This window comes from Suncus etruscus, chromosome 10 (assembly GCF_024139225.1).
Source record: "Suncus etruscus isolate mSunEtr1 chromosome 10, mSunEtr1.pri.cur, whole genome shotgun sequence".
In the NCBI taxonomy this organism is placed as follows: domain Eukaryota; kingdom Metazoa; phylum Chordata; class Mammalia; order Eulipotyphla; family Soricidae; genus Suncus; species Suncus etruscus.
The window spans coordinates 105,759,366-105,776,734 of NC_064857.1; the positions used below are offsets into that span (position 1 = coordinate 105,759,366).

The 17,369-nt window shown below is 34.3% G+C and overlaps 1 protein-coding gene across 2 annotated transcripts in view; it reads right to left on the reverse strand.

The window, feature by feature from the left end:
* Positions 1–1,329: 1,329 nt before the first annotated feature.
* Positions 1,330–17,369, reverse strand: part of SUGCT (succinyl-CoA:glutarate-CoA transferase) — a 1,072,384-nt gene continuing 1,056,344 nt past the window's right edge. For both annotated transcript variants that reach the window (XM_049781877.1, XM_049781876.1), the window contains one exon: positions 1,330–1,618. In XM_049781877.1, the coding sequence (XP_049637834.1) occupies positions 1,455–1,618 (164 nt within the window). In that variant the 3' untranslated portion in view covers positions 1,330–1,454. The remainder of the gene's footprint in view (positions 1,619–17,369) is intronic.

A 17,369-nucleotide genomic window follows, 5' to 3' on the forward strand; every position in this document is an offset into this window, starting at 1 on the left:
TGCTAGAATGACAAGTAAAACTCATATCTATAAATATTTTAAAATAGTCAACATGCCAGAATCAGTTGATTAAAGGAAGTAATGGTAGACTACCAAATTCAGGTGAGATCTGACTGAGTATGAATTAATATAAACTCGACTTCATGATGTTTTAGGAAAAATCACTGTTTGGTGATGTTATCCAGATTTAGGAGCTAAATGGTCTAATACAAATCAAACAAATGAGCCTCTTTTATGAAATACTTTTAATTCCTGATAATAGTATTAAGGACTAAGAACACTAAGTAAGTATCAAGACAATCACATAATGTTAATCTCTGATTATTTATCTCTGAGAGAAAATTCATTATGTCAGATGACATACTGAAAAATAATGTGGATCAGGTAGCAAAAATGTTAAGGAAAAAATTAAGGCAAGAAAGTCTAGTTGTTTATGGACAGAGCCCATAATAAGTAACCCCTAAGTTGAAGCAATTTACTAAGACTACCCTCAGATACGCAGCCACCAAGAAGGCAGGGCTTGATACAAACTAAACTTGAGCATATGGATCTAGGTAGTGTCATCAGGTTAATAAGCATAATAAGCATTGTTTATAAGCATAACTTTATCTGGAGTGTATTGCTGAAAAAATGTGTTATTTGTTTGTTTGTTTTATTTATGTATTATTTATCTGTCCCCCGTGCCTGCCAGGAGCTATTTCTGAGCAGACAGCCAGAAGTAACCCCTGAGCGCCGCCGGGTGTGGCCCAAAAACCAAAAACCAAAAAAAAAAAAAAAAAAAAAAAAAACCCTGTAGCACTTGATGCAAAAAATGTTACAAATTAAACATTTTTTCTCATTAGTGAAGGTAGTAGATTCCTAAACCCTGAAGTGCATGCACAGAAACTAATTTTTACCAATTATCATGAAACAAGCAGACCGATACAAAAATGAAGCTAATATTTATTCCACAAGGAGAATAGCAATTAATTTTATAAGAGACATCAGTAAAGCCCATGATTCTTGAACTCAAGATTAAGTAATTTTGTTTAAAATCAACCCCCAGGACTGTCATTCTGCATATCGCTTTTCATGCTAACAAGACTTTAAGAGGACTTTCTGCAAGCAGATGATCTCCAAAGATCTTCTCTTTTTCAGACTTGTGTGGGCTGGAAGTGCAAACATGTAAGTGAAAATCATTAGAATAAGGAATATATTTTTCAAGAATAAAAAATCTTGAAAAGGAGGAAGGACCCAAAAACCCACAATTCATCTATTATCTAAGGAAAAAAGATAGTAAGGAATAAAAGGTGGAGTACATTATTTGATACCAAGAGTCATTCTGGAGATACCAGGAAGGAAATCTGTAGTTACTCTTTTTCCCATGTCAGGCACCACAATTGCAGGGAAGGACCAAGAAACAGCATTTTCTTTGCTTGCAAGAATTGTGGTATGAAGAGCATCTTTTTGTTTTGTCACTTGGTCTCGTGTTGAGTCACCACTCCAGCACTGAGCAGCTCCCCGATGGCCTTGTCATCATATTTGAGTACCTCTTTCAGGATATGGATTGTGTGTTGCCCAAGCAGGGGGGGTGGACTGGCCTCTGCTATCTTGAACTGACTGTATCTCACAGCTGGGCCTGTGGAAGAAAGAGAATGCAGGAAGCCTGTTAATGATTAAGCCTAGGAAACTAATTAGCCAAAAATCCTGGGGCTTTTCAACAAAAGCTAGGAATATCAGTGCCACTGGCATCTTTGTAGACATAATGGCATTTGACAAAGAAATGGATGCCACATGTAATTTAGGACTGATGAAATTCAGCTCCATTCAGTTGTGCAGCAGTTTGCTGATCTACCCTCTGTAAGCCTGGTGTGTGCCAGGCCTCTTTAAAATTTGCCTGTCCCATCATAGGCAAAGGTATAGGACACTCAGCTAAGACAGCAGTGACTACTAACACATAGCGAATCTTTGAGTTTAATATAACCCCAGTTGAAAGTTTATTATTCAGAGTCAGTTGTATATACAGGTCTAAGATTTAGTTAAGTAGACTTCAAACGAACTAATCTTCAGAAAGACTCTGGTTGAAGGCTTTTGCAGGAAAAGAGGTTGTTACATGTTTTATGTCAGGGAGATGGGGCCATCACTTTCAAATCTTAGATTTTCTAACAGAAATTCTCTGCTAAAAATTACTTGATTCTTCTGAATCTCATATTGTAATCATTACCTAAAATAAGATATAAGAAGTTATGTGATGGGGCAAAGGAAAAGTAATTGAGTTAGGTGCTTGCCTTGCTTGTGTTTCAAGATTGGGGTTTGACCTTTTTTTTTACCATTTCTTTATTATATAGAAACAAGTAAAAGTGAAATGGAAGAATTTAATTTATATGATTGCCTAAAGTATATAATTCTATAAAAACATGTATAAATATAAGTAGCTAAAACAGGTTCCCCAGTACCCCATATGCTTTTGACAGGAGTGATCCTGAATGCAGAACCAGAAGTAAGTATCAGTCTCTAAAGGACGGCTTGGTGTGGCCCACAACAAAACAAACAAAATCCTTATGTGAGCTAATAAGAAACATTAAGAATTCAATATGCTCAATAATGAATAAAACTCATTTATATGCATAGTGATAATACTAAAACTGGATTAAGAACATTAATATCAAATCAGCTTTCATAAAACATATTGAGAAAATAAATTAGGCAGGATCCCTCAAGATCTTGACCCTTGAGTTGTCAAAAAAGTAACTTTCAACTGTAGAAAGTCACTTCTGAAGTTCAATGAAATTCATTTTTTTATATTGCCTTTAAATGCCCTACTACATTACTCTCCTCATAAATCACTAAATTTGAAATATTGTATTTGTATTTGCAGCCTGGATGCATTTTGTGACTTTTTAATAACTTAGTTACCTGAACAAAGATTCCAAGTAGAAAAAAGTGACTCTGGATTGCATTAGAGTAACAACCTGTACTTGTAAAGGTAGCATTTCATAAGAAATTATAATAAATGAACTACTGTGCCAAAGACTCTACATATGTCATTTTTTATTAGCCCTGCTTAGATAGTGAAGTTAAAAGAGATTTAAGGTAGAGTTAAAGTCAGGTTAGGAAGTTAATTTGTGGGGCCGGCAAGGTGGTGCTAGAGGTAAGGTAAGGTAAGCCTTGCAAGTGCTAGCCAAGGAAGGACCGCGGTTCGATCCCCCAGCATCCCATATGATCCCCCCAAGCCAGGGGCAATTTCTGAGCACTTAGCCAGGAGTAACCCCTGAGCATCAAACGGGTGTGGCCCAAAAACCAAAAAAAAAAAAGGAAGTGAATTTGTCCAAAGCTTCATTGATAGAATAGAATAAAGTTAGCTTCTTAGTCCAGATATGTTGGATTCAAGAGTAACACTTTAAAAAAACTAAATTAAAATGAATAATAAATAAAAATAAATAATAAATGTTTTGAGGTTATATTTATAAAATAAAAAAATAACCATCAAAAGAGCTAGGGATGTGGTTCAGTTGTAAATGTATGCCTTGTACTCATGGGTTTGATATCTGGCACTGCATAAAAAGGTAAAATAAATTTAAACAAAAAGTTCAGTTGGTGCATTTATAACATTGTTCCAATCATCATTTCAAACTACTTTGTATAGCTCCAAAATCACTCCTACTCCTATCACTCAAAAACTAAATCCTATATAAATTAAGAAGTTTTTTTTTTTTTATCAAATCTTCCCTTATAGTAATTCCTGGAAGCCTCTAACATACTTTCTGTCTCTACAGATTTATCTAATCTAAATATTCTGTATAAGTTGAGTCATACAATTCTTGATCTCTTATGTCTGGTTTCTTTCACTTAGCATAACAATTTGAGATTTATCTACACAATATCATAGGAAGAACTTAAACTTTCACCCCCAGGCTGTGATAATATGAGGGACCTAGCAGCCATCTACTAAAAGGCTATTTAACTTGTGTCGGTCACTGCTATAAGTCAGGTTACTAGTACACTTCCCAGGGCTACAGGGGAAGGTTCTGTTGTCACTTTAGGATGAAGGGGTTTTTAATTGTCTAAAAACATTTAATGAATTTAGTTTGATAAAATGATAGCATTTAGCGAATTTTTATACTTTTTAGGAGACATGTATATGTATACACATAAAAAGTACAGATATATGTTCTTTCCACTTTCCAAATAAAGTTATACTAAAGAATCAATTTAAAATTTTCTTAGAAGCTTGTATATAATCTAATATTTAGGTGTATAAGACCAGAAAAATCAGCTGTAGGCAGTGGCCAGTTTGGACTTAGAAAACATCAGTTTGAATAAAGCTGAGGTATGTGACTCCAGCTGCAGCAGTCTGTCAGTTGTGGGCAGCACTTGTGAAAAAGCTCAAGTTTGAATCAAGTTAAGGTGTGTAAGACAAACAGGAGTGTTGTGACTGTGCTTTATTTCACAGTTTCACCTTTCTTCTAGTCAAGGAGCTGTACCACAACACATAACAAAAGTACCACACAACAAAGATCACTATAGAAAAACTATGCAGAACCCCACCACATATTGTGACTGAAGATGCTAACTCTGAAGACCCAACCAAATCCAGCTCCCTACATAACCTCTCTGATTAGGACTCTAGAGAGGAAATAATAAAGATGTTCAAAGAACTTAAAGAAAACATAGAAAGGACAGACCATAATACTCAAGAGGATATGAGAATAGAAACAATAAAACTTCAAACAGAAATAGCAGGGCTGATAAACATGGTAGGTGAAATGAAAACCTCACTGGAAAGCATTATCAGCAGAGTAACAACCTCTGAGGACAGATGAGCAAGCTAGCACCTTCAGAAAACAGAAGGGGTGGGAGGAATCCACAAAGAAAGTGAAGAGATGACAATAGAACTCTGGGATAAATTCAATAGAAATAACGTAAGAATCATTGGAATCCCAAAGATCCAAAAAGAAAACCACCATGAAGAATCACCAGTTAAGGACATCATTACTAAGAATTTCTGAGAACTAAAGAGTGCATGAAATCACATCCTGGATGTTCAAAAAGTACCAAGTCAAAGAGATCCAAAGCAAAGCATTCCAAAGACACAAACTAGTCACAATGATGCAAACCACAGATAGGGATAAAATACTATAAACAGCAAGATAAAAAAGGAAAATTACATACAAAGAAGCATGCTTAAGATTTCCAGCTTACTTCTCACAAGCAAAACTCAAGACCCAAAGGAAGTGGTGGGATATAGTGACAAAAGTCAATTAAATGAATGTTCACCAAGGATACTTCAACCAGATAGATTTTCATTCAGGTTTGAAGGAAGGATACTAAGTTCAATGGATAAACAGCAGCTCAGGAATTTTACAGACTCAACATTAAACTTAAAAGAAGTGCTAAAGGGTCTACTTTAAGGAAAGGCAAATACAACAAACAAACCAAACTCCTACAAAAAGATTGCACAGATTTCCATGACAATAATCTCTTTCAGTGCCAATAGACTAAATATACCACTTAAGAAACACAGAATGGGCCCGGAGAGATAGCACAGCGGCGTTTGCCTTGCAAGCAGCTGATTCAGGACCAAAGTTGGTTGGTTCGAATCCCGGTGTCCCATATGGTCCCCTGTGCCTGCCAGGAGTAATTTCTGAGCAGACAGCCAGGAGTAACCCCTGAGCAATGCCGGGTGTGGCCCAAAAACCAAAAAAAAAAAAAAAAAAAAAAAGAAACACAGAATGGCAAAATGGACCAAAATGTTGAATCCAACTTTTGCTGCCTGCCATAAACACACCTGAATAGTCAGAGCAAACATAATCAAAGTCAAAGATCTGTCGGAGGAAAATCATTCAAATAACCAACTCTCTTAAAAGTCTGGGGCGGCCATATTAATGTCAGACAACACAGATTTGAAGCTTAAAAATATTATAACAAACTGAGATGGGCATTGCTAATAATCAAGAGATATGTACAACAGGAAGAATCCACACTCCTAATTACATATGCACCCAATGAGTGATCAGAAAAATATTTAAAATAATTGCTGCTAGATTTGAAGATATCAATAACAATACAATAAGAGTAGAGATTTCAACACTGCCCTGTCACACCTTAATAAGTAAACCAGGCTAAAAATCAATAAGGATAGACTTGTTCTGAAGGAAGAAATGGAAGAGAGTGGCTTAGTAGTGTAGCTTTCCATCCCCTCAAAAGCTGAATACACATTCATCTCCAATACACATGGGACATTCTCGAAGACTACATTCTGGGCTACAAGACATAACTCCATAAAAGTCAAGAAAATAGATATTGTATCAACTATCTTCTCAGATTATTATGCACTGAAATTAGAAATGAATTAAAAACAGACACAGAGAGAATACTTTGACACCTGCATATTAAACAGTTTACTTTTGAACAGCCAGTGGGTTAAAGATTAAATGAAAGAGAAAATAAAAATATTTCTTGAAACAAATGAAAATGAAGACATATCAGAATTTGTGGGCACAGAAAATGATATTAAGAGGGTAATTTATATGTTGCAAGTATTCAACAAGAAGGAAGAAAGATCCTACATAAATAACTGAATCGCACAGTTTATAAGTTGGAAAATTATCAAAAAATGAATCTAAAATAGACAGATGAAAGAAAATAACAAAGCTCAGCAAAGAAATTCAAAAATTGGAAATTAAAAAATAATCCAAAAAGTTGATAAAAGAACATTCCCTTCACCAGTACAATGGTCTCACCACCAATGATTTCTATCTGCTTCCTCCTCCACCACCGGCCTGTATTCAAGACAGGCTTTCTATTTCTCTCTCACTACCATTGTCATCATAGACGTCAGTGTGTGTTTTTTCTCTAATGGAACTCACCACTCTTTGTGGCAAAGTTCATATCATGGGCCAGACCTTCCAGCCCTCATTAGAGATTATTTTTTGAAAAAAAAAAATACTAGCAAGATAAACCACTAGGTAATAATAATAATAATAATAACAATAATAATAATAAAGATAAAGATAAACCACTAGCAAGACTCACAAAGAAAACAAAGAACCTTAAGTAGAATTAGAAATGAAAAGGGGGTGTTACTAAAGATACTGCAGAAATTCAAGATGATATGGCATATCAAGACCTATTACTATTGAGGAAATCAAAATGGTAATTAAAAGTCTTCCCAAAATTAAAGCCCAGGTCCAGATGTATTCTCTAGAGAACTTTTCAAGAGGACCTACTGCCAATCCTTGTCAGGCTTCTTCATGGAAATTTAACAGAAATACTCCCAAATAGTTTTTATGAAGATAACATCACCCAGATATCAAAAGCAGACAGAGATGCCACTAAAAAAGAGAACTGAAAAAAATGGATAAATTCTTGGACTCTTCTGACCTCTTGACCTTTCTGATCATCTTGGTTGAACCAAGATGATCTGGAGTATATGAATAGACCTATCACTAGTGGGAAAATAGAAATGGTAATCAAAAAGCTTTTACTTGAAAGGAAATTAAATGAAAATTAATTTCTATATTATAAATTTAGTTATAAATGTAATTTCTTCAATGAGACACATATCTTGGTCTGAAACACAAAATTAATGTTAGTTTTTTTAAGTGCTTTATTACAATCTCTGGAGATAGCTATTTTTTCTTCTTCTTACAAATAGTAAAAGAGATTAGATGAGGCCCCAAGTTAAGCATCTGAATAAGTGCACACTTAATCAAAACATACACCATAAATATATGTTCTCTGAAATGCAGTTCCTTATATTAGAAAGAGCTTTGAAACATAGTACTTACTTATTCAATAAACATTATGTTCCCTACAGAGTTCTATTTGTTTTGCACAATTGACTCATTCAGCCCAATAAAGTCAGAAGGTACATTTCACATGCTTTATCACCACACTTTTAAAGAGAGAAACAGAAATGTTGAAGGAAAGGCACTTTTTGTTGGGAGGACACAGTTAGGGTCCTATGTGGTGTGTGCTCAGAGCTCAATTCTGACAGGACTCTGAGAGTCATGGAGAATTGGGTATTTATTAAATGTATGCAAGTTAGCATCTTACCTACTGTACTATTTCTCTGGCCCCTAAGGGGAAGTCACTTGCTTATAAATAGAGCAAGCATTTATTGTACAGCTTCTGGAGGCCATGGAAAGAACATTAAAGGATAATATTACTGTTTCAAACAGGGTTCCTGAAGTAGCACATGTCAAGAATAGCTTCAGACTTCATCTTCTGATCAGTCTGCCCTATCTACATCACAATTCTACCATATTTTGATGCAAAAATGCACTCATTAAACCTCATCTTTTAAAATTAACTTAAATAATTCATTAAATATGATCTTATTAACATAAAATGTCACCTATTTCCTAATAGAAAGTCCAAGAATCACAGAAGCATTCTGATTTCTTATGGTTCTGAGTCAGCAAGGCTCTCCAATGCTTCCCTCTCTCCACACTCTGAAGAGAATCAAGTCTTCACCATGTTCTGTGGAATAATCTGCCTCAAGACACGGTGGTAGGGGACCAACCCCTGAGGACCAGAGATTTTCTGGTCCTCAGAGAATTAGCCTTGTGTTTTAAATCTCTGAGTTGAGACTCTTCAGTAAAAAAGACCAACTATTTTGCCTCACCTCCTTTTAGATAACCAAGCATTCTTTGAACTAAAAGTTGAACCTACTCAATACATGCAAGATTCCAAAAGACTACAGAGAACACATTTCTATAATCCAGAATAACTTAATATTGTAAACGGTTGCAGGAAACAAAGGTAGCCAAAATATGTGGGAAATTATAATGAATATTCAAGTAATGGGAACATAATATCACATTATCATGAGGGAAAGGACCTAAACAGTCCTTTTTTTCCAGAACTCCATGCACCTCCTGTCTTGATGATGCATTTCTAAAGAAATAAAACAAAACTATTGCTCAACCTCATAGTTATTTGGAAAATAATCAAATTACAGATCAAATTAATTACCATAACTTCTGTCCAATCATAATGAAAGCAAGAATTAACAAAATAGAAACAAAGTGTGTGTGTGGGTCTTTTTATTTGTTGTTCTAATATGGGCATTTGCCTTTAAAATATATCAAGAATGTTTAAAAGCAAACATCTGTTTTAAAATATATGAAATGCTATATCAAACATTTTTTATTTTACTTCCTTGGCCCATTGCTAAGATACATGTTGTAGATACCTTTTAATCTTCAAGGCTTACTAGTATAGAAGCCAAATTTTATTTTGCTGAATATAATGATAGCTTGAGTATCAAGTTATTTCATAATTTCCCCCTCAGTGTTTGAATTCATTATCATAACAATAACAATATTTTATATGGCATCTCTCAACCATAGCATACAAAGAGCCAAATGGAGCCATACAGTTAGAACACATTAAACCCATTAGATGTGAGATAAAATGAGATAACGCATTTAAAATTGCATGGATTATGGAAAAAGGGAATAGAGAAATGTGCATGGCTTGGAGCATCTCTAACAAAAGAATTAAACCTATAGCACTATGATCAGACACCCCAGAAACTCACCACAGTGTGTGATATATATCACCAACTTGAATAAGTCACCCTAGACTCACCTATGTCTTTGACCTCATGCTAGTCATCAGTTCTTCCTACCAAATGTCCACTTCCTGCCATCAGGAGCATGGAAGCCCAGATTAGCCTCACAACTCTGATATTGGTTTAGACCATGTAAAAGTCCATAAATTATGAATGGAGCATCCATATCAGAACAATTACTAACTCAAGATCTTCTAAATATCTCTTTTCTCTCTCTCTCTTCTTCACACACCAGTTTGGCCATGTGTATTTGTTTATATGCCAATTCGGCAGTGTGTATGACACAATGATTACCACTCTGAGACCCTTTTAATTTATGATGGACATGTAGTAGAAAAACAATTCATTAATCTAGATCCTCAGTATGCCTTTAAATATTATTCAGTTCAGAAGTCCCAAATTTTGAAACTACTTCTGTATGTAACCAATTTTGAACAATAGGATGATGATAACAGTTATTACTTACTAAGTACTTACAGTAGGCATTAGGTAGAAAGCAGTCTGTAAATTAGCACTTTTTTTTGATGTACTAAATAACTTCAAAAAAGTAGAGTTATTATAACTTTTTACTGACAAAAAGAAAAGGATTAAATAATAATAATAAATAATGTTATCAAAATTAGCCAGTCAGCTCAGAATTTTGTTAGAATTTAGGTTGGCTAAAACCAACTTGTACACTCATTAACACCAGAGTGCTTCTCCCCTACAAAATAGAGAAAAAAGTTTGTTCTCAGGTCAGTGCTGAAAATATCATTTTTTGGAAGATGGTGTTATGAAGCAATACTGTATTAGAAATACTTATATATTTTATGATTAGTAATCCATTATCTTTCATTTTTTAAAAAATATAGGGCCACTTGTATCTTGTTCCAACCCACTGAAATGTCATAGTAGATTATCTATTTTCTGATGGAAAAATGGATGGCCCATACTGAAATGCTATTCATGTTCATTAGCAAACATGACATCCCCCTTCAATACGTGCTACTCAAATATTTATTGCAGCCTCTGAAAAACTCTGAGTAGATCTCCCTTGATACTTCTTTCTAACATTTTATTTGCTTCTAATTATTTTCAACACTTCTGAAAGCTCTAGGAAGGGTGAAGAAACACCTTGCTAGCAAAGTATTCTTTGCCAAAGTAATCAATTTTCTTACTTCTTTGCCTTCTAAAATTTAAACATTCAATACAAGCTCTTTGGGCTCTTTACCAAGATTTTGTTTCATTAGACTTCACCATGGAAAACAAAATTGGTTCAGCTGAAGTCCAAAGCCAGAACATTTTAAGCTTCATAGACCTTCAAAGTAGTGACCTTCTCCTCACCTCCTCTGCCTCTGTGCTCCATTAAGGAAAATACCGGAAGAACTTTCCAGTTAGGGAAGCCAGATTGCATTTTGATTTAGTTTTGAGAGGAGGAACTAAATTGAGCTGGAGCAGGTGGTTATTTGTGGCTCTTACCTCAAGTGAGCTTTGAAAAGTTGTTCTGTAAACCTTTGAAGGCTTTTGTAATTTAATAAATATTTTCTGTGATTTAATCTCTATTTTAATGGAATCAGTCCTGTATCTACCAAATTTTTTTCTCCAACGGTCTTTGAGATCACGCAAATCACATTCCAAATAAAGAAAGGACCAAGAAAATGAAGTTCTCAAACCTACAGTAAGGATAGTGGAGATGTGCTGGCTATTTTGCAAAAATGTATCTTATCATTTCATTTTACTTTACTTGCCAATAAAAATGAGAAAATATTAGAGTACTCTTTCATTCTATGCCCCTTTGTACTATCAGTCTCTCAACAACAGCAACCCAATCTCTAGACTTGTCTTTGATATCCTTTTAGTCCTATTCTGAAATATCATTCATAATGTCATCCACAGTAGAAAAACATGTCTTATTTGCCCCCCCCCCCCAGTGTATATTTTCCTATTGACCATCACTCATTCTTCCTTGGGCCTGATGCAGATCCAAAGTACAGCTGAACATGACCATTCTTAAATTCATATCCTGCCCTAGGTTCTGACTAAGGTAACTTGATGTGGAGCTAGAGTGATAGTACCAGTGGATAAGTTGCTCATTCTGCACGTAGTCCCTCACATATGTCCTCCAGCTCCTTCAGGAGTGACTGCTGAAATCTGAACTACTAGTAAATCCTGAACAAAGTCAGCTGTGGCACCAAAATCCCAACTCAGAAAACTTCCAGAAAAATAACTTCTCCCCCAAAAAGGTTTCTCTTTTTGATAGTGCAAAGGAACATCTTTCTCTGAATTTCCATAGTTTAATTCCCATTCATGGTTTTTCTCCATATCTAATTATATTACCTTTTGTGATTTTTTATTGAGAGCAAAATAAATGCTGACCTTTATTGTATCGATTTGGCTATGGGTATATCTCAGTGGTAAAAATTTTCCCAAATATAAAAAAAATTTTTCCCAAATATGAGTTACTAGTTTCTATAATCCCTGGCACCACAAACATATAAACACATATTAATACACATTATAGGGACTGGAGAGATAGCACAGCGGTAAGGCATTTGCCTTGCGTGCAGAAGGTTGGTGGTTCGAATCCAGGCATCTCATATGGTCCCCATAGTATGCTGAGGGCGATTTCTGAGCGTAGAGCCAGGAATAGCCCCTGAGTGCTGCCAGGTGTGACCCAAAAACCAAAATATATATATATATATATATATATATATATATATATATATATACACACTATATTATTTGAGACCAGAATTATCATACTTCTATGATATTATATCCTAAATGATTATGAAAAAGGAATATAAAGAACAAAAGCAAAAATCTAATTGGATTCTTAGATTATAAAACAAGACAAAGATGTGTATGAAATATAAATATTATGGGAGGTTAATAATTAATTGAAAATGTTTGCACTACATTTCTAAGTAGGGTTAATTGATTTTCTTTTATTTTCTCAAAATCTAATATCCAGGGGTGGAGAGATAGCACAGAGGTAGGGCATTTGCCTTGCATGTGGCTGACCCAGGATAAACCCGGGTTCGATTTCTGGCATTCTATATGGCCCCCCAAGCCTGTCAGAAGCTATTTCTAAGCACAGAGCCAGGAATAACCCCTAAATGCCACCAGGTGTAGCCCAAAAACCCAAAAAAAAAATCTGATTATCCAACATCTTATTGGCTATGTAAAGATACAATGCAATGTTGTGTACAATCAGCCTGACACTAGCCATCTTCACCTCTGGCCTGATTTTTGTGACTTTCCCAGCAGGTATCTCTGCCTGCTTACAGGCTTCTCTGCAGCATATTCTCAACAAGAAAACTCTAGTCACCCTAACATAACTCAGATCAAATCATGTTACTGAAAGCTCTGCAAAGCTTTACACTTGACAATGGACTCAGTTTTCCCTTAATTCTTCACATTTCCACTTGAGTGCCAGCCTTCTTGTGATTCCCCAGGAATGTATGTCTTCAGGGCATTTTCTAGTTGTTCTCTAGGCTTGAGACATTTTCCTTCTTTTTTTTGTTTTTTTGTTTTTGTTTTTGTTTGTTTGGTTGGTTTTTTGTTTGTTTTCTAGTTTATTTTGTTTTTTTTTGTTTTTGTTTGTTTTGGTGGAGATGCAGAGGATCGAGATTTTTTTCTTTCTAACAGCTACATGGGCCATTACCTAAAATCCTTCAAGTCTCTGTTCAATAAGATTTCTCCTAATTCTTGTATTTAATATTTCAGCTACTCTGACCCTGCCACTCTAATCTTCTCTACTCTCTCAGAAGACTCCCTACTCATGTCTATCACATATTGTTTATCTCCTATTTTAAAGCAAACTTTACAATAATGAGAGGCAAACACAGTTGTAATGTGGGCTAGGGAATGCAGTGTTTCTCAGGACTAGAACTGATTAGACTTAACAAGAATATAACATATAATTTTAAGTACTGTATGGTACCAGAAATCAAAATCAGGGCTCCTCACATGCTACTCATGTGCTCTACCACTTGAGCTATTTTCTTGATCTCTCCTCTTAGCTTTTAATTCAATTGTCGGGTTTTGAAAACAGTAAAACACTATACACAGACCTCAAAATTCTAGCAAAATAAGTTTTAATCAACAGACCATCAAAAGGAAAGCACAATTATTTGTCAAAACTGACATAGATAACAGAAAAATGCTCAATACAACAGGATTGTCTCACTACATCTGATTTTCCTCATTGTAAGATTCATGTCAATTCAGAAAAAAATATCATAAAATCATTCCAGAGATTAAATATTCCAGAAGCTGTAGGGAATTTTGAGTGTAAGATTTTATTTTTAGGGGGAATAAAAGAGTTTGCTCAGAATTATTAAACTCAATTATGTTAGGAATTATATCTGTTTTTTTGGCACTTTGTATATATGCAGAATCAATAAATTGGGACCCCCATATACATTTGGTAGATAAATGGATTAATAGAAATAAACATTTTTAGAATATTTATGTAATCTCATGAATCAAATATCTGTAAACTGCTACAATGATACCAAATTTCTTCTAATTTAATGTGTTTGGATATTAACTTCCTATTATAACTGTAATATGTAGGGCAAAATTTAGTCATAAAAGCACTGTCAGATTCCAACCTCAGCCCAATGTTAGATTTTTAACAAAACTTAATATTTCTAATACGATGCAAGCTTATTTTGAATTTTTAAAAGAGGCTTCTTAAACAGTGTTCAGAGCAGAAGGGCCAACGACAAAATATTCAGTGTCCAGGTTCCTCTATGTTCATATCCATAAGTCTATGTTCACTCAGGGGACCAAGAAGTTTGGGATGAAACTCTGTCTTGAACAAGTAAGACATGTGTTCCTAATTTCTGAGGTATATATCCAGCCTTTCCTTTGTCTATTGGGGGGATGAGAAATATTTGACAGTGCTCAGGGTTTAATTCTGTCTCTGTGCTCATGGATTATTTATTCCTGGCCATACTTGGTGGACCATGTACAGTTCTGGGGATTAAGTCAGGGTCAACTGTGAACAAAGCAAAATAAGAGTAATACCATCATAATATGCCTTTGACCCCTGGATTTTTAAAAAGATTTGTCCACAGGGTCATAAGAGCAGGGAGAGTAAAATGCTTGTCCCCAGAGGTAGTCGAGGGGAGTATTGAAGAGAGTGGGAAGGAAACTGGGGACATTGTTGGCAGGAATTATGCACTAGTGAAGGGAGATGTACATTGTATCATGAACCATTTTGTAAGCTTAATAAAGTAATTACATATAAAAATTTCCATTTTTATTTAGGCACCATTATTTATAATCTTGTTAAAGATAGGAATAAAGTATTCACAATAACTCCACATCTGTTCACTATCACCTGATTGATTCCTTCCACTAATGACACATGAACTCATTCTACTTGTACACATCTCTGGCCACCTCCCTCCAACTTTTGGGAACATAGCTTTTAGCTTTTATTTATATGAGACTATAATTATTTGCAACTGCACATTAGTTTAATTTTGTTTGCCATGTTCCTATTTCCTAGTTGGTGTTACAAATCTCACATAAAAATAATAATATATGCCTAATGTGGTACACAAGCATTTTCTTAGCTTTTGTTTCTTTCTTTTTCCAGCATTCATTTATTAGCTGTTTAGATTGTTATTCACAAAATAACTGTCTCACACATTAATGCTATGATTATTCTCTACTATGATCATCTAAATTATTTAAAAAATAACACAAAGGTGACAAAGGACTCAAATATTGAATATTTGAAGTGTTGTTTCTATTGCAATAGCCTCATTGTATATATAGAGATTATTTGCTTTTAACATATTAATTTAATATATGAGAAATTTCCCTTCCAAAACGCCGCCAAAATGGATTTTTTTGCATTTTCCAAGAACACAGATTTTATTTTATTCTTCTACTGAGGGTAATGTTGGGCATTGTATATTATGTGGTAGGACATTTTCAGTACATTCTGAGTGAAAAGACATAATTTCCATATTAAAAATTCATTACTTTTCCTGAATAACAACAAAAATATATATTTGTCAAATTTTTTACTAAAATATGCCAAAGATGTATACATGCTCAGATAAAATTGGTTTTAATAATATACACAATGTGTTAAAACTAATTATTAGTAAATAAATTATTTGCATGCAAACATCTTAAGTGTAACTAAGCCAATTTGCTTATAGATTATTTTACAAATTAGAAAGAATATAAAACTTTAACAGATTATATAAACATATAAATAACCATATGTTATTAATGAGAACCAAAATTTAAATTTTAGCTATCTGGTTTCATAAGGACCATATGTCACAACATCTATTTGTAGATTACCATCGATAAGAAAATCAGTGATTATTAGTGAGATACAAAAGTAATATGTTACCTGTGTCTTTAAAATATAAAAAAGCATGAGAAAGCATGAGAAAATTTGAATATTTTATGTATTTTCAATTTCTGTGAAAGAAACATTAAGTATCTTAAATAATGTGTCATAATTTAAAATTAAAATTAATTTTTCTCTGAATGTTTTTGTACCTGAACATTACATGAATGGGATAAAACAGTTTATATCAGAAAGTTGATCTTTTTTTTGCATAATTCAAGGATTCAGTTGGCAGTGGTCACTGTGCTTTTGTGTTTTTCAAAGTATGAATAAAAGCTTTTCACTTAGATGTCCAGTTTACACAACAATGGAATGTATATTGCTGGGTCTCATCTTGCACTTGAGTTGGGGATCTGAATGTGAAAGAAAACATTCACCATTTTTAAATGACTAAGAAAAATCCATGCCATTTTATAATCATGGAGATGTGGTATCAAATCTTTTTTCTTCTCTTTTCTAAGTCTCCTCTTAATGTGTAGGGGATAACAATTTCTAAATCACAGTATCTTAGAGAATTTTTTAAAATGAATACTTTAAAGTACTTAATGTAGGACCCAGTATATATTAAACACTCGAATTTGTCAGTTTTTATCACTTTAAAATATTTGATTAGTATTGCAGAACCAGAATTAGGGCTATGTCTGAAATTGAATTTCTGCCTCATAATGACCAATTAAACTCATGCTTAAGATTTGGTCTAAATTTATTCAGAAACTTTTCCTAAGGGACTCTATTTATTTAAATATTACAGAGTAAAAGATGTTAAAATTAAATATCTCTCTGCATAAAAAGCAATATCATAAACTTCCGTTTGGGGCCAAAATAGAAAGTTAGATTCATTCCAAATTCTTTTTTATGCAACTTTTGATCTTCAGGCAAGAAAAAGCACAGAAGGAGATATGGGATGCATGCTGGGAATGGGGGTGTAGGGAGGACAACACTGGTGGTCGGAATGCCTTTCATTCATTCATTGTCACTATGTACTATAAATAATTCTGTGAAGAAAAAAAGAAAAGAAAAGAATAGAATAGGAAAATAAAGAAAAGCACAGGGAAATTCAGAGAGGAACAAACAGGATGAGTGCCTCAGGATCTTGAACTTGCGAAGCAACAGGGATGAGTCCCTTCTAGTTTTTTCTTATACACCTTGAGCATGATGCTACAGAAGGTAAAATCTAAGTCACCAAAAGAAAGGACCAAATAAGTGGCAATAAAAAAATTTGTTCCTTTTGCCAGAGGACAAATAAGAGTATCTTCTAATTGGATATTTGTTTATTTATTTTTGTTTTTTGTTTTTTTTGTTTTGTTTTGTTTTGTTTTGTTTTGCATTTGCCATATCTACCTAAACACCAAAGGGGAATCTACAACTATGCAGATGAGGGGTTGAGTGATGCCAGGCTGGGTGTTGATGGCTCCCAGCTGATGGTTCTATGGCTCCCACTGA